General features: G+C 47.7%; 1 protein-coding gene across 1 annotated transcript in view; it reads left to right on the top strand.

Moving 5' to 3' along the window:
• LOC117346204 (vomeronasal type-2 receptor 116-like) overlaps nucleotides 1-18433 on the top strand; it is a 75395-nt gene that overhangs the window by 23794 nt on the left and 33168 nt on the right. The window contains exon 2 of the mRNA XM_033915605.1: nucleotides 16145-16930. Within this exon, the coding sequence (XP_033771496.1) occupies nucleotides 16145-16930 (786 nt within the window). The remainder of the gene's footprint in view (nucleotides 1-16144; nucleotides 16931-18433) is intronic.

Genomic DNA, 18433 nt, shown 5'->3' on the forward strand with positions numbered 1-18433 from the left:
ATAGAGAGGTGGCTAAGCTGTATATAGAATGGTGGCTAAGCTGTATATAGAGAGGCGTGACTAGTAGAAGAAAGAATGTGTTTATGCCCCTGTACAGGTCAATGGTGAGGCCCCACTTTGAGTATTGTGTTCAATTTTGGAGCCCGTATCTGGCAAAGGATATAAAAAGACTTGAAGCAGTCCAGAGGAAGGCGATGAAAATGGTAGGAGGTTTGCGCCAGAAGATGTATGAGGAGAGACTGGAAGCCCTGGATATGTATACACTAGAGGAAAGAATGGAAAGGGGAGATATGATTCAGACATTCAAATACTTAAAAGGTATTAACGTGGAACAAAATCTATTCTAGAAAAAGAAAATGGTAAACCAGAGGGCATAATATGAGATTGATGGGTGGTAGATTCAAGAGTAATGTTAGGAAATTCTTCTTTATGGAGAGGGTGATTGATGCATGGAATGCGCTCCTGTACAAGGGGCATAAGATCCTGGTTTTCCAAGACTTTTCTCCTCAAGTATCTTCCCGTTGCAGGGCAATGGCGCCCCATTGAAATACTCTTTGCCAGCGCAACATCAGGGTGTCCTTGCTATATCCCGCAAGAGCTCGCGTTTCTTACAACAACAAGATCCACTACTTTGAGACGTCGCGAGATCTGGAGCGTTTTATACAGGACCTGCCGGCACCTCTGCTTGTGGAACGGGGATAATCTGACTCTCCCGCCGCGCTGTGTCCTCTGGATTCCGTATATGTTGGCTACCGCGCTGTTTACTCCTGTGATCAGCAGGGGCAATGAGTCTGTTCCTTTACTTTGGGATTTGATTCCCCTGCAGTTTACGCCTGTTCCAGTGTTTCCTGCCGAGGTGCAAGCCTTCCCTGTTTTGCTGTTCGAAGCTCTGCTGGACTGCTGCCACATGTTGTAGCCCTTGCTTTGCAGGCGCCTGTTGACCTGGTGCCTGGACTCTGGGTTGGCTCTCCTGGGGGTCTTGCTAGCTTGCTGGTGGGGCCTCGGAGGTGCCCCTCTATCTTCCCTCTCTTGGGGGAGATGTGCCTTGAGCCTTGTGGTGGCTCTTGTTGACTAGCAGTGGGTGTTATCCAGGATTTGGACTTATTGGGACGCAGACAGGGCTTGTGCTTCTGGCCCTCTCTGCCTATTCAACCACTGCTTTTGAGAGACGGAGCTGAAGCACCTTTCGTTACTATACTGTGGGGTTTGGTGCTGACGAGGCCCGGCGCACTTTCTATAGTGAGCTTGAACAGTACTTTATGGGACCTATATCTATATTTTGATACCTGTTTCTGTTATCAGTTGTAATCACAACTGTGCTGTGGTTGTACGGGCATGGCCCGGAGCTGTCTGTTTGTTGCTATTGCATATTTGGGGTTCTGCATGGTTTTCCGTGCTGGGTTTTGGGCTTGGGAGGGATTGGGTAGGGTGGGTGGGGGGAGAGTGCCTGAGGGCTTGTATGTTTGTATGTATGGAGGTACATATGTGGTGTGTGTGTGGATGCATGTGTTTCCGGACGTTGCTCTTTCTTTTTCTTCGGGGCGGTGTGCAGCTCAAGTTGTGAGTTGGTGGAGGCATTGGCTAGGATGGCCTCTTCCACTCCATGTTATGGTATCATTACTGCTTGTAACTGTTATGTTGATATGGTGCACAAAATTATTAGCCTATCTTAAAAGGGAACACACAGACATTGCCTATCTGCAGGAGACCCATTTGACTCCTCTTGAACATGACAAGCTCCGCCGGGAGTGGGTGGACAGGGGAGCTATGCTTCCTACACAGCTAGGAAATGTGGGGTGGCTATCCTTATACACAAAAATATACCCTTTCATATTCATAGCCAAACTGCTGATCCTAATGGGCGGTATATTATACTAGTTGGGGAGCTCGGGGGAAAACCTTTAGTATTGTGTAATGTCTATTCTCCTAACACTTATACCCATGGCTTTTTTACGTCCTTGGTAGGTCACCTGGCTCCACATTTGCCCCTACCGATCATTTTGGGTGGAGATTTCAATTTTGTAGCCCACCCTCACTGGGATCATAGGCCTGCCAAGCCGGCACCGAAGGGCCACTTCACCAAAGGGGTGCACTTTCTCATGAAAGAGTTGGGCCTGCTGGACTCTTGGCGCACCCTGCATCTAGATGAATATGATTTCTCCTTTTATTCTCACCCACACTCGACTTACTCTCACATTGACTATATCCTTATCTCTGCTTCTTTTTTTCCCTACCTGACGGATGCCAGCATCTCTGTGCCACTAGTTTCTGACCATGCTCTCCTGGGCCTTGCCCTACAGTTTGGCTCTCAAGCAGCGGGTCGTGTTTGGCGCATGCCACCCCACCTCTTTACGGATGCTTTGTTTCGTAAATTCTTTCAGAATCGGTGGGATGATTTTGTTCAAACTAATTCAGTGGAGGCTGTGGGCCCAGTTATTTATTGGGAAGCTGCTAAGGCGGTCATGCGGGGGCACATTCTAGCCTATTCCACGTCCTTGAAAAAACAGCGAGACAGGGAACTCCTTTCTTTATCCAGAGATCTTGCTGCTTATCGGTCTCTTCATATTTCTCGCCTCGATGACACTTCTCGACAGGCCATGGGTATTCTTAAATCTAAAATTAATCTTCTTTTAGATCAACGAGCTAGTCGTAATATATACTATTATAAATACAAACTCCATCATTGGGGGGATAAAACGGGGTGGCTGTTGGCCAATTTGGTGCGCCCTCATAAAGCACGGCACACTATTACTTCTATTAAAGAAAAGCAGGGAGCAACCCATATTACCCATCAGGCTATTACGCAGCAATTTGTGCACTTTTACTCCGACCTCTAAGCCGCTCAACCTTATGATGTGGCTGCTAGTGACAAGTTCTTCCAGGGAATCTCTCTTCCTTCGTTGAATGATGATCAACGTGCCCCTCTTAATGGCCCCATTACAGGCGAGGAGATACAGGTGGCCATCAAAAAACTTAACCTTGCCAAGACCCCGGGTCCTGATGGTCTTGGTCCCGAGTTTTATAAACTTTTGAACCATTCGGCTTTAGTACAATCCTCCATCCTCGGCATACTGGACTACTGCAACATCATCTACTTGAGCTCCACAAAGAAAACAATCAGCAGACTAAAGATGATCCAGAACACCGCTGTCCGCCTCATATTTGACCTGAAAAAATGGGACCATATCAACCCTTTCTACCACAAACTACACTGGCTCCCACTAGAATCCAGAATCATATTGTTTTGTAGCAAAAACAGGCGAATTTGAATATTTGGTTTATCCCCAAGCTACATCACCCCTCACTTCACCCTTAACCACAACTATAAGAACTCCCAAAAAATTCAACTCTTCGCCTTCCCCTCCCTAAAACTATGCCACTCAAAAAAATTCCTTGACAAAACGTACGCCTTCCAAGCCGCCAAACTAAACACTTGGCTAACCCAAATGGTCCTCCAGGCCTACAACTACCTCGACTTTAGAAAATTACTCAAAACTCACCTATTCCGAGACCAAGACCCTTAATGCCCCTTTTCTACCCTCCTCCTCCCCCCGTCCTGATCTACTCCCCTCCCCCTTCTCCCTCCTCTCCCCCCACTTCGCTCCTTGCTGTTCGCAATTCTATGATCAATTTGATATGTAACCACTTGTAATCTCTGTTTAACTAATGTGAACCGCCTAGAACTCTTCGGCGTATGGCAGTATACAAAAATAAAGTTATTATTATTATTATTATTATATGGGCCATTGGTCTGACCCTGTATGGGTGTTCTTATGTGCTTATGTTCTTGATGTACTTCTGCTGTTTAAATTGCCAAAAGTGGATTTTTCACATTTTACCCTCAATTGATAATTTAACCCTAACAGTAGTAATTTTGAAATTAGAACCTTATGGGGTAAGAGTACCTAAGGATCACTTCTGCCCCAACTGCTAGACAGCAGGGAATCCTTTATAGGCAGGGTAATATAAAGGGTAGGCACAGTAGGCACATGTCTGTGGCCCAAAAATGTTAGGGGGGCCCACCAGTGCAGTGCTTTAGAATTGTTTGGGTCCTCGTGGTCAAGACATTTCCCTCCTAACTGTCCCGTCTCTCTAACCTTTGTGGCCACATTTCTGATGTTTTCTTTGTCAAACGAGCCTCAGCATCAACGGCAAATGTTATCTTGCAAGTGTTGCTCAGCCCAAAGCTGATGCAGCTTCCTGTTTCTGCCTTGATGGTACACATCAGAGGGGAAGCTTTGGGCTGAGCACTGCTTGCAAGATTACATTTGCCATTGATGTTGGGTCCTGTTTGACAAAGAAAACATCAGAAAGGTGACCCACAAAGGTGAGGGGAAGGGAGGGAAATGGGCCAACTAGGGTGAGAGGTTAAGTGGGAAGATGATGGAAGTGGGGAGAAGGGAGATAGAAAAAAGAGGTCAGAAGTTGGAGCAGTGTTCCCGCTAAGCTGCGCTGGCCAGCGCTCGCGCACAAAATATTACATCGCAGCGCAAAGTTTCTCTTCACAGCGCACACACGCGTCGGTAAGGTAAGGGGACGCATTGGGGGGATTGCACTTCCCCACAATTGCCATGCTTCGGTTCCTCTTCTTCCTTCCTTCCTCCCCCCCCCCCCCCCCGCGGGACCCTGCGGCACCATCAACTCTTACTCCCTCTAATGTCGGCCCTGCAGCTCCAGACTTCCTCGCACCTTCTCCCCTCCCCCTTTGGATCGCTATTATTTTAAATGTTATAGCCGCGGAGCTGTATCCATCAGTGCAGATGTCTAACCTCGGCCTGCCCCGGAACTCTTACTGCAACAGTGACTTCCTGTTCCTGCCTAGACGGGCGGCTGCTGCAGTAAGAGTTCCGGGGCAGGCCGAGGTTAGACATCTCCACTGATGGATACAGCTCCGCGGCTATAACATTTAAAATAATAGCGATCCAAAGGGGGAGGGGAGAAGGTGCGAGGAAGTCTGGAGCTGCAGGGCCGACATTAGAGGGAGTAAGAGTTGATGGTGCCGCAGGGTCCCGCGGGGGGGGGGGGAGGAAGGAAGGAAGAAGAGGAACCGAAGCATGGCAATTGTGGGGAAGTGCAGAGCTGCAGGGAAGAGTGTTGCGGTACCCAGCTGGAGGGAGAAGGAAGATGAGGGAGGGAATTAAAGGAGATGCCAGGGCTTGGAGCGTAGGAGGAAGGTATGCCAGTCTAAGGGAAAAGGAAGGGGGAGATGTGAGAGCATGGAGGGGGAGCGAAAGATGGAAGAAAAGGAAAGGAGAGAGATGCCAGAGAATCAGGGAAGGGGAGATACCAGACTATGAGGAGAGGTGTGGGAGAGGGAAGGCGAGGAGAGAGATGCCAGACCAATGGGGTGAAAGGAGAGATGGAAGGGGGAGGCATACAGTTTCTGGAAGGGGCATAGAAGGAGAGAAGATGCCATATAGGGGAAGAGAGACGGCAGACAGTGGATGGAAGGAAGAGAGTTACAAGAAGATGAGGAAAGGAGAAACCACAGAAGACAAAGGTAGAAAAAAATTTCTATTTATTTATTGCTTTAGGAGACATGTGTCACTGTTTCTGTGAAGCATTGTATGCAGAGTCCAGCTGGTTCAATTTAACCTTTGTCTATGTATTTTTATTTTATCCCCCCTTTTACAAAACTGTGAAGCGTTTTTAGCACCAGCCTTGGTGGTAGCAGCTCTGATGCTCAGAATTTTATGAGCATCAGAGCTGTTACCTCCGTAGCTAAAATCCACACTACAGTTTTGTAAAAGAGGGAGGGGTTAGTTTGTGATTACATATTCCTTACTAGGCGAAGGTGTTTTCTGTGTTCTGTGTGTTCGAAAGACATGGTTTTCTGTTAGGATTGACGGTGTAGGATTGATCTGTGCTGGTCTGGCTTGTTTAGTTTTACAATGGGTGTATTGATGTACTGCTCACTGCAATATGTAAGATGCTGCCTTTTCCTAGGTACTCATGTGTGACGTGTGGTTTGTTACTAAAAATCATGTTTTTCTTACAGATGGGGGGGGGTGCCAAAAAATGATGGGCCCCGGATGTTACATATGCTAGGTACGCCACTGTATGTAAAGATACCAGAAAGCTGGCGTAGCAAAAACTTCTAAGTTTTGAGTATTTAACCCTCCCACAATCTCACGGGCACTCGTTTCAAGTTTATTGAGATTTTGATTTAAACGCAATATCAAATATTTTCAATGCGTATAACAAAAATAAATTTGGGGAAATAAATAAAACCATTTGAACCAGTGTTCCCGCTAAGCTGCGCTGGCGTGCGCTGGCGCACAAAATATTACATCGCAGCGCACACGTTTCTCGTCACAGCGCACGATCGGAAGAGGCGTACGGCAGATGGCAGGGCGGCGAGAGGAGAATCGGGCGAGTTGGCTCATAACTTGCTGGCGCCCGATATTTTTGGCTCACGGTGAAAAAAGTTTGCTCACAACACCCGCCCGCTTAGAGGGAACACTGGTTGGAAGTGGGGGGGAAGGGAGAGAGAGAAGAGGGCAGATGGATGTCAATTGAGAGGGGAGAGCAGATGCTGAATAGAAGTGGAGAAAGATAACACATACTAGATGGAAGGAGGAGATAAAGAAAAATGGCATATGCTGGATGGGGGGAAGAAAAGAGTTAGTGAGATAGTGGAGGGGTGAAGGAAAGGTGTGGCAATCTGTGGGTAGACAAAGTAAAAAGAGAAACTGAGGACTGAATAGTAAGTGAGAATTTAATTTAGACATAGGCAGAAAGTAGAGAAGAGAGCGATGCCAGTGCATAGTAGGAAGGAGACAGAGATATCAGATCTGAGTAGAGGAAATGACAAGATGAAGAAAGCAGAAACCAGACAACAAATGTTGTTAGGTGCTATCAACTCATGCTCAAGTCCTAGACCAATGTTAGATGAATATTGGAGAACAGCAAAGAATACAAAAAAACCCTATACTGTTGCTTCATTAACTACATCAAAGCTTTTGACTGTGTAGATTACAATAAACTATGGAGAACTTTAGTGCAAATGGGAATACCCAAACACATAATTCAGCTGATAGAGAGCCTATATGAAAATCAAGATGACAGATGTAGAATATATATATATATATATATATATTTTTATTTTTTATTTTTTTTTGCTTTAGGATAAACTAGTATTGTAGATGTATTGATAGATGTCTATAAACAGAAGATGGAAATACAGTGATTGTTTTATTGGACTAATTTTAATATATTTTTCACTAACTTTCAGAGACCAAATTCTCCTTCCTTAGGTCAGGACAGGGTACTGTAACATCAGTATATTTTACTGACCTAATGAAAGAGGGTTTGACCTCTGAAAGCTAATGAAAAAATGTATTAATCCAATAAAATTGTATTATCTTATTTTCTATTTTTTGTTTTATTTTTATTTGCTAATTTGTAAAGTGATCTATTTCTATTTCTTTTTTTCAAATTTACACCTGCTATCTTTATATTTTGTACAGTATTATATTACATTACATTAGAGATTTATATTCCGCCATTACCTTGCAGTTCAAGGCGGATTACAAAAGAATTACAAAAAACGTTTTACAGGAAGATATTTGGTAATTTTTAGAGGAGATAATAAAGAGTAGATAAGGTTGCTTTGGGGAATCGGGAAGGAAGTGGGAAGGAGCAAGTGGTATTAAGTCATTTGCATGAATTTCTTGAAAAGTAGAGTCCTTTATTTCTTTTCTGAATGTTTTTAGTCTGGGGTCATAATTAGTAGATTGGAGATTTGGTTGTCAAGTTTTGCTGCTTGTGTGGCTAGGAGGCCATCATATAGCTTTTTCCGTTTGACTTCTTAGATTGGAGGGTGCCTGAATGGAGTGTGGGTTTTCCTGTCTAGCTGATGTAGTTTGGATGAGGCAGTTGTTCAGATAGGTTGGGAGTATTGGGAGATATGCACTACTGTTTCTGTGGTGTTGCATTGTATGCAGAGCCTGGCTTCTTTATAGTTCAGTTTTTGTATACGTGTTTCTATTCCCCCTCCCCCCTGTACAAAAGAGAAGAAGAAACATAGAAACATGATGGCAGATAAAGGCCAAATGGCCCATCCAGTCTGCCCATCTGCAGTAACCATTATCTCTTCCTCTAAGCAATCCCATGTCTTTATTCCATGCTTTCTTGAATTCAGACAGTCTCTTGTCTCTACCACCTCCTCTGGGAGACCGTTCCATGCATCCATCACCCTTTCTGTAAAAATGTATTTCCTTAGATTACTCCTGAGCCTATTACCTCTCAACTTCATCCTATGCCCTCTCATTCCAAAGCTTCCTTTCAAATGAAAGAGACTAGACTCATGCACATTTATGCCAAATAGGTATTTAAATGTGTCTATCATATCTCCCCTTTCCTGCCTTTTCTCCAAAGTATACATATTGAGATCTTTATGTCTGTCTCCATCTGCCTTATGACGAAGACCACACACCATTTTAGTAGCCTTCCTCTGGACTGACTCCATCCTTTTTGAAGGTGCAGTCACCAGAATTGCACACAATATTATAAATGAGGTCTCACCAGAGTTTTATACAGGGGCATCAATACTTCCTTTTTCCTACTGGCCATACCACTTCCTATGCACCCTAGCATCCTTCTAGCTTTTACCATCACCTTTTCAACCTGTTGGGCCACCTTAAGATCATCACATGCAATCACACCCAAGTCCCACTCTTCCATAAGTACATAAGTACATAAGTAGTCGCCTCCGCCGGGGCAGACCAGAGGTCCATCCAGCCCAGCGGTCCGCTCACGCGGCGGCCCATCAGGCATATTGCCTGGTCAGCGGTCCCTGACTAATTTTATTGCCTACCTCTACAGTTATCTCTAAACCTTCCACTGCTCTTATCTGTACCCCTCAATCCCTTTGTCTTCCAGGAACCTATCCAGGTCATCCTTGAAACCCTGTACTGTGCTATTTCTTATCACGGCCTCCGGAAGGGTGTTCCATGTGTCCACCACCCTCTGTGTGAAAAAGTACTTCCTTGCGTTTGTTTTAAACCTGTCCCCCTTCAATTTCATCGAGTGACCCCTTGTTCTTGTGGTTTCTTTCAAATTGAAAAATCTGTCTTTGTCAACCTTTTCGATGCCCCTCAGGATCTTGAAGGTCTCTATCATATCTCCTCTGAGTCTCCGCTTTTCCAGGGAGAACAGCCCCAGCTTCTTCAGTCTGTCAGTGTATGTAAGGTTTTCCATACCCTTAATCAGTTTAGTTGCTCTTCTCTGGACTCCCTCAAGCATTGCCATGTCCTTTTTGAGGTACGGTGACCAGTACTGTACACAGTATTCCAGATGCGGGCGCACCATAGCCCGGTACAGTGGCAGGATGACTTCCTTCGTTCTGGTCGAGATACCCTTCTTAATGATACCTAACATTTGGTTTGCTTTCCTCGAGGCTGTGGCGCATTGTGCCGACGCCTTCAATGTCGTGTCTACCATCACTCCCAAGTCTCTTTCCAGATTACTGACCCCTAGCATTGATCCCCCCATTTTGTAAGTGAACATCGGGTTCCTTCTCCCTATATGCATGACCTTGCATTTCCCTACATTGAAGCTCATTTGCCACTTTTTCGCCCATTCTTCCAATGTCGTAAGATCCCTTTGGAGATTCTCGCAGTCAACCGTGGTTTCAACCTTGTTGAATAGTTTGGTGTCATCTGCAAATTTGATGACTTCGCATTTTGTTCCCGCCTCCAGGTCGTCAATGAATATGTTAAACAGGAGCGGTCCCAGCACCGATCCTTGAGGAACCCCGCTCGTGACCCCTTGCCAGTCCGAGTAATGGCCCTTTACACCAACCCTCTGCTTCCTGTCTGCCAGCCAGTTTTTGATCCATCGGTGGACCTCCCCGTGCACCCCATGGTTCCATAGCTTCCTGAGCAACCGCTCATGTGGTACCTTATCGAAGGCTTTCTGGAAGTCTAGGTAAATTATGTCTATGGGTTCTCCTTTGTCCACCTGGTTGTTTACCCCCTCAAAGAAGTACAACAAGTTTGTGAGGCACGACCTACCCTTGCTGAATCCATGCTGGCTCGACCTTAGCTGTCCATTTTTTTCGATATGGTCACAGATGCTGTCCTTAATCAGTGCCTCCATCATCTTTCCCGGGACCGATGTGAGGCTTACCGGCCTATAGTTTCCCGGGTCGCCCCTCGAACCCTTCTTGAAGATGGGCGTGACATTAGCTATTTTCCAGTCCTCCGGGATCTCTCCAGTTTTTAGGGATAGGTTGCATATTTGCTGAAGTGTCTCTGCTATTTCATTCCTTAATTCCTTGAGCACCCTTGGGTGAATGCTATCCGGACCTGGCGACTTGTCGCTCTTTAGCTTGTCTATCTGCCTGAGGACATCCTCCTGGCTCACCTCTAATTTGACCAGCTTGTTATCTTGATCTCCATTTTCTATTTCCTCTGGTTCCGGAATGTTGGATGTGTCCTCCCTCGTGAAGACCGACGTAAAGAAGTCATTTAACTTGTCAGCTATTTCTTTTTCCTCCCTCACTACTCCCTTTCTATCCCCATCATCCAAGGGCCCCACTTCCTCCCTCGCTGGTTGCTTCCCCTTTACGTACCTGAAGAATGATTTGAAATTTTTTGCCTCTCCCGCTAGTCTCTCTTCATATTCCTTCTTTGCTCTCCTAACCACTCGGTGGCACTCCTTCTGGCTTTCCTTGTGTTCCTTTTGGTTGGCCTGCGTTTGATCCTGTTTCCATTTTTTGAACGATGCTTTCTTGTTACTGATCGCCTTTTTTACAGCTGCCGTTATCCATGCTGGGTTCTTTATTCGATTTTTCTTGCACTCTTTTCTGAACCTGGGGACGTACAGGTTCTGTGCTTCGTGCACCGTACGCTTGAGCAGGGTCCAGGCGCTTTCTACGGACTCTACCTTCCTTGTGCTGCCGTTGAGTTTCTTCCCCACCATTTTCCTCATTGCATCATAATTCCCTTTTCTGAAGTTGAGCGCTGTTGTTGTGGTTCTTTTCACCCTGGATGATCCTAGTTCTAGTCTGCACTGGATCATGTTGTGATCGCTGTTTCCCAGTGGGTCTAATACCGCTACTTCCTTTGCAGGTCCCCCCAGTCCACTGAAGATTAGATCAAGAGTAGCTTCTCCTCGTGTAGGTTCCATGACCAGCTGTTCCAGGAAGCAGTCCCTCGTGGCTTCCAGGAATTTGGTCTCTCTCTCGCAACTTGAGTGCCCGATACTCCAGTCTATCCCAGGGTAGTTGAAGTCTCCCATCACCACCACACTTCCATTCTTGCATACCTGCCGCAGTTCCGTCTCCAGGTCCCGGTCGATTTCTTCCGATTGGCCAGGCGGACGATAGTATAGACCCAATTTGATGTCTGCTCCAGATCCTCCTGGTAGCTTAACCCATATTGATTCCAAGCCTTCCGACCTTACTGCTGTTTCCATTTTGGTTGAGGGTATGGAGTCTTTTATGTATAGCGCTATTCCTCCACCCTTCTTGTGTGTCCTGTCTCTCCTGTAAAGTTTGTACCCTGGTATGACCACATCCCATTTATTATCATCAGCCCACCACGTTTCTGTGATTCCAATTATGTCCAGGGCTTTTTGACTGGCTATAATTTCCAGCTCTCCCATTTTGGCCCTGAGGCTCCTCGCATTTGTGTAGAGGCAATATAGGTCCTGATTTGTCGCCCGCCCTGCTGTTTTCTTTCCATGGCTCGGCGCTCCCACCTGGCTTGCCTTTACTCGGTCATCCACCTCCCGTGGCGTGTCCGTTTTGCCCCCATCCAGTATCTCCTTTTTTGGATGGTCCTCTTGCTCCCATTGTTCTCTTTCAACCATGCCTGTTAGGCTCGTTTGTGCACTGGGCCCCTGCATTGCATCTGTGGGCCTTTTTTCTGAAGATTTCCACTCAACCCTTTTGTTTAAAAGTTCCCTCCCAGTCCCTTTGTCCAAAAAGTCCCTCTCAGCCCCTTTGTCCAAGAGTTCCCACTCGGTCCCTTTGTCCAAAAGTGTCTCCTCAGTCCCTTTGTCCAAAAAGTCCCTCTCAGCCCCTTTGTCCAAGAGTTCCCACTCGGTCCCTTTGCCCAAAAGTGTCCCCTCAGTCCCTTTATCCAAGAAGCCTCTCATAGTCCCTTTGCCCAAGAATTTTCTCTCAGTCCCTTTGTCCAAAAGATCCCACTCGGTCCCAAGCTCTCTTTTGCAATGTCCTTGTTCGGTATCATTTTTTGATACCAATGTCCGGTGTGTCGAGGCCAGATCGACTTCCGGCTTTCCCCTTCTCTTCAGTTTAAAGCTAGGTCTATGGCGTTTTGGATGTTTTTTGCCAGCTGCCTCGTCCCAGCTGTGCTCAGGTGCAGTCCATCTCTCCTGTAGAGCTTGTTCTTCCCCAAGAAGGTCGTCCAGTTTCGAACAAAGTGGAATCCCTCCTCCTCGCACCATCTCCTCAGCCATCCGTTCATTACTTGTAGTTCGCTCTGTCTTCTTGCGTCTGCTCTCGGTACTGGTAGGATCTCCGAGAAGGCTATCCTATTTGATCTCAGCTTCAGTTTCCGCCCCAGGATCCTGAACTGCTCAGTCAGTGTAGTCCGGTTGAAATTTTTCCTGCTGACGTCGTTGGTTCCAATGTGGATTACAACTGCCGTCTCCTCTGTCTCGGCTCCCTCCAGGATTCTATCAATTCTGCTGATGACGTCCGTTGTTCTTGCCCCCGGGAGACATGTCACTAGTCGGTCCTCCCTTCCTCCGGCAATGTGACTGTCCACTTCTCGCAGGATTGAGTCTCCTACTACAACAGCAGATTTCCCCTTCCTCAGATGTCTCTCTGGTCTCAGGTCCGTGTCCTCCGGGCTCTGCTGGATCTCCGCTGGTCCTTCCGCCAGGTCCTGTTGGGTACCATCATCTGCATTTTCAGACCCTACGCTAGGTCCCACTCCCATGGTGTTTGTTGGTTCCTGACCTCCAGCTGCCGGTTCCCGTCTGATACGCTGGTGGTCCTGTGCCTCTGCCATCTGCCAGGCCTCCTCTATGTACTTCTCGAGCTCTCTGACTTGTTCTGAGATGTGGCTCTCTCTGGTAGTCTCCTCCGTTTCCCCACACTGTTCCTCTATTGAGCAGAGTCCCTCCAGCTCCTGGACTCTAACCTGCAGCCTTCCGACCTCCCTCTTCAGGCTATCCAGTTCCTGGCATCGATTGCATATGTATGCCCGCCTCCCAAAGGGGAGGTAGTCATACATATGACATTCGATGCAGTATACTGGGTAGCCCTGCTGGATTCCTGCAGCCTCCATTTCTCTGTTTTCTTTCCTGTGTTCTGTAAGAGAAGAGAGAGAAAGAGAATGAGAATGAATCGCGAATAAATTAGAGAAAATGTACCTCAGGAATTTCTCTACTGGGCTGCCTGTGCTCCTGGCTCCTTCTTAAGGCTCCTCCGCAAAGGCGCTCCCGCTAAGGCGAGCGCCTTTGCCGCTCGCCTTCGCCGCGCGCCGAACGGCTGCACGCCGTTGGCTCCCTGCCTTTTAAGGGGGAGCCCGGCTGAAGTCGCTGACGCGATGTGGGTGGGCGGAGCTAGCTCTCGCCCGCCTCTGGCTCACCGCGTCCCCCTTGCCTTTCTCCTCTCCTGCTCGCTGCCGCTGGAATCGGCAGCGAGCCCTGTAGCTTCTGCCCTCGCCTGCCTGCCTCCTCTCCTGGCCGCGGCTCCCTGCCTTTTAAGGGGGAGCCCGGCTGAAGTCGCTGACGCGATGTGGGTGGGCGGAGCTAGCTCTCGCCCGCCTCTGGCTCACCGCGTCCCCCTCGCCTTTCTCCTCTCCTGCTCGCTGCCGCTGGAATCGGCAGCGAGCCCTGTAGCTTCTGCCCTCGCCTGCCTGCCTCCTCTCCTGGCCGCGGCTCCCTGCCTTTTAAGGGGGAGCCCGGCTGAAGTCGCTGACGCGATGTGGGTGGGCGGAGCTAGCTCTCGCCCGCCTCTGGCTCACCGCGTCCCCCTCGCCTTTCTCCTCTCCTGCTCGCTGCCGCTGGAATCGGCAGCGAGCCCTGTAGCTTCTGCCCTCGCCTGCCTGCCTCCTCTCCTGGCCGCGGCTCCCTGCCTTTTAAGGGGGAGCCCGGCTGAAGTCGCTGACGCGATGTGGGTGGGCGGAGCTAGCTCTCACCCGCCTCTGGCTCACCGCGTCCCCCTCGCCTTTCTCCTCTCCTGCTCGCTGCCGCTGGAATCGGCAGCGAGCCCTGTAGCTTCTGCCCTCGCCTGCCTGCCTCCTCTCCTGGCCGCGGCTCCCTGCCTTTTAAGGGGGAGCCCGGCTGAAGTCGCTGACGCGATGTGGGTGGGCGGAGCTAGCTCTCGCCCGCCTCTGGCTCACCGCGTCCCCCTCGCCTTTCTCCTCTCCTGCTCGCTGCCACTGGAATCGGCAGCGAGCCCTGTAGCTTCTGCCCTCGCCTGCCTGCCTCCTCTCCTGGCCGCGGCTCCCTGCCTTTTAAGGGGGAGCCCGGCTGAAGTCGCTGACGCGATGTGGGTGGGCGGAGCTAGCTCTCGCCCGCCTCTGGCTCACCGCGTCCCCCTTGCCTTTCTCCTCTCCTGCTCGCTGCCGCTGGAATCGGCAGCGAGCCCTGTAGCTTCTGCCCTCGCCTGCCTGCCTCCTCTCCTGGCCGCGGCTCCCTGCCTTTTAAGGGGGAGCCCGGCTGAAGTCGCTGACGCGATGTGGGTGGGCGGAGCTAGCTCTCGCCCGCCTCTGGCTCACCGCGTCCCCCTCGCCTTTCTCCTCTCCTGCTCGCTGCCGCTGGAATCGGCAGCGAGCCCTGTAGCTTCTGCCCTCGCCTGCCTGCCTCCATTGTGCACATAAGTTCTTCACCCCCTAAACTGTACCATTCCTTCAGTTTGTAGCACCAGCCAGCATGCTGAATACTCTGCACTGCTCCAACGGTCATAGAATTCTTATGAGCATCACAGCAGCACAGAACATTCAGCCCACCAGCCAGTACAAAAATCCTCTTCCGTGCTTTTGTAAAAAGGGTGGGGGGTTAATTTGTGATTACTTATTTCATACTGGGTGAGGGTGGTTCTGTGTTCTGTGTGTATGAAAGGCATGGTTTTCTGTTTGCATTGACCAGCCTTGTTTGGCGAAATGCATCAGGCATGGTTCCTTGGAGCACTTTGAATAAACCTGATTTGAATCTTATTGTCTTTTGTTCCACTTTGGATTCTTTGGAGGACCACTTGCCTTGTTGTTTTGTTACAAATTAGCATACATGGAGTGGAACATACTAGAGGAGTTACAGAATTGGTTGTTTATAGATACATATGGGTTACAGTTGGACAACATAGAGTGAGGCAATTGAGAGGAGTTGAAAACTTGGTTATTAATATAGACTTATGTTTCAGATAGTATTACTGCTTTACAATGAATTTGAACACTTTTATATACATATGGAAAGGGTTCAGAGTTAAAGTACTGGGTAAGTAGGTGGGAAGGGAAGGAAGGGGAGATTTGTTTAGAGATGTTTGGGACTTGCATAGAACTAAAACTGTAGACTGGCACTGGTATGGTAATCATTGTTTTGTTTTGAATTTTATAATAAAAGGAAAAAGAAATGCAAGTGGAAATAAAGAAGTAAATAAGAAAACAGTTAAATAAATGGGGCGGGGCATGTGTAGGGTAAGGGTGGGGTGGGGCAAGGCATGGCTAAGTGGCCCAGTATACTGAATATGCCTAGGGGCCCTCAAAGAATTATTCCTGCCCTGCTTATAAGATACGGGGGTGGGGGGGGGGAGGGGAGTCTGTTGGGAGTAGAAAGTCTGAGTGTGACTTCAGGGGTTTGAGGAATCTGGGAATGTGACTGGGGATTTTTTCTAGATGATAGGATTGACTTCTGTTGTGGTTTTTTGGAGAGTAGGTCTGGCAATCTGTTATAGAGGGGAAGTGAGTATAGAAGGGTAGGAGTGATTTCAGAGGGATGGTAGTCTGTTCTGTGGGAGATGAAAAATCTTTACATGGGATACCCATTTTAATGCACTAGCTCTTTTAAGATAGTTACCAGAAGCACTGAATTGCACATTAGTGGTCTAATGCTTCCAGGGCAAAAACATAGCCTGTGAGGTTGATCATGATTACAATTTGTGTTGTTGACTCCCACAATTTTTTAATAACAATTATAATTCTAAATTAGTTATATTTCTCAACAGATCAGCTATGCATCTCAAAATCCTTTTTCAAGTGATACATCTTCGTATTTATATCAGATTATGCCCAGAATTCTTAAAATCATTCCTGGGATTATGAAGTTATTAAAGCATTTCAATTGGACCTGGATTGGTATCATCACATCTGATGATGACAGCCTGACATTTGTCCGGATCCTGAAAGAAAGGATTGAGCAAAATGGAGCCTGCATTGAATTCATAGAAATTTTCAGTCAGATCAATCCTTTGTCAGATGAGAGAGTTGTCCAAATTAATGAGAATATTAAAAAATCATCAACTAATGTGATCGTTGGTTTGTTTAATAGAGAAGATTTTCGGGGTATCATTTTAAGGGAAAAACTTCAGAAGATACCTGGCAAGGTCTGGATTCTAATAAGTGAAATGGATTATCAAGTAATTTATCTATGGAAAGGTGGCTACAAGAATAGCACCTTGCTAGTCTCAAGAGTAAAGAAAAATATTCCAAACTTTTTAAAATTTATACGTGAAGTAAAACCTATTATGTTTCCTAATGAATTTACGGCTGATCTTTGGTGGACAGCATTGTGCAAGAAAAATTGCCCCCAAAGCATCAAAAGATCCTGCAGATTTGAAGGTCAAATCCGTCTCTACCCCTGTGACAATGCTCATTTTGCCAACAGCTATTACATTTATAATGCTGTGTATGCCCTGGCACACGCACTCAGAGATATGCTTTTCTCTGGATCTGGTCAGACTACTGCATGGAATGGAGACCGAAGAACATTATCAGATTATTTGCCTTGGAAGGTAAGATAAGTACATAAGTACATAAGTAGTCGCCTCCGCCGGGGCAGACCAGAGGTCCATCCAGCCCAGCGGTCCGCTCACGCGGCGGCCCATCAGGCATATTGCCTGAGCAGCGGTCCCTGACTAATTTTATACCTACCTCTACACTTATCTCTAAACCTTCCACTGCTCTTATCTGTACCCCTCAATCCCTTTGTCCTCCAGGTACCTATCCAGGTCTTCCTTGAAACCCTGTACTGTGCTATTTCTTATCACGGCCTCCGGAAGGGTGTTCCATGTGTCCACCACCCTCTGTGTGAAAAAGAATTTCCTTGCGTTTGTTCTAAACCTGTCCCCCTTCAATATCATCGAGTGACCCCTTGTTCTTGTGGTTTCTTTCAAATTGAAAAATCTGTCCTTGTCAACCTTTTCGATGCCCCTCAGGATCTTGAAGGTCTCTATCATATCTCCTCTGAGTCTCCGCTTTTCCAGGGAGAACAGCCCCAGCTTCTTCAGTCTGTCAGTGTATGTAAGGTTTTCCATACCCTTAATCAGTTTAGTTGCTCTTCTCTGGACTCCCTCAAGCATTGCCATGTCCTTTTTGAGGTACGGTAACCAGTACTGTACACAGTATTCCAGATGCGTACGCACCATAGCCCGGTACAGTGGCAGGATGATTTCCTTCGTTCTGGTCGAGATACCCTTCTTAATGATACCTAACATTTGGTTTGCTTTCCTCGAGGCTGTGGCGCACTGTGCCGACGCCTTCAATGTCGTGTCTACCATCACTCCCAGGTCTCTTTCCAGCTTACTGACCCCTAGCATTGATCCCCCCATTTTGTAAGTGAACATCGGGTTCCTTCTCCCTATATGCATGACCTTGCATTTCCCTACATTGAAGCTCATTTGCCACTTTTTCGCCCATTCTTCCAGTGTCGTAAGATCCCTTTGGAGATCCTCGCAATCTACCGTGGTTTCAACCTTGCTGAATAGTTTGGTGTCATCTGCGAATTTGATGACCTCACATTTTGTTCCCGCCTCCAGGTCGTCAATGAATATGTTAAACAGGAGCGGTCCCAGCACTGACCCTTGAGGAACCCCGCTTGTGACCCCTTGCCAGTCCGAGTAGTGGCCCTTTACACCAACCCTCTGCTTCCTGTCTGCCAGCCAGTTTTTGATCCATCAGTGGACCTCCCCTCGCACCCTGTGATTCCATAGCTTCCTGAGCAACCGTTCATGTGGTACCTTATCGAAGGCTTTCTGGAAGTCTAGGTAAATTATGTCTATGGGTTCACCTTTGTCCACCTGGTTATTTACCCCCTCAAAGAAGTACAACAAGTTTGTGAGGCACGACCTACCCTTGCAGAACCCATGCTGGCTCGACCTTAGCTGTCCATTTTTTTCAATATGATCACAGATGCTGTCCTTAATAAGCGCCTCCATCATCTTTCCCGGGACCGATGTGAGGCTTACCGGCCTATAGTTTCCCGGGTCGCCCCTTGAACCCTTCTTGAAGATGGGTGT

This window comes from Geotrypetes seraphini, chromosome 12 (genome assembly GCF_902459505.1).
Source record: "Geotrypetes seraphini chromosome 12, aGeoSer1.1, whole genome shotgun sequence".
Taxonomy (NCBI): Eukaryota; Metazoa; Chordata; class Amphibia; order Gymnophiona; family Dermophiidae; genus Geotrypetes; species Geotrypetes seraphini.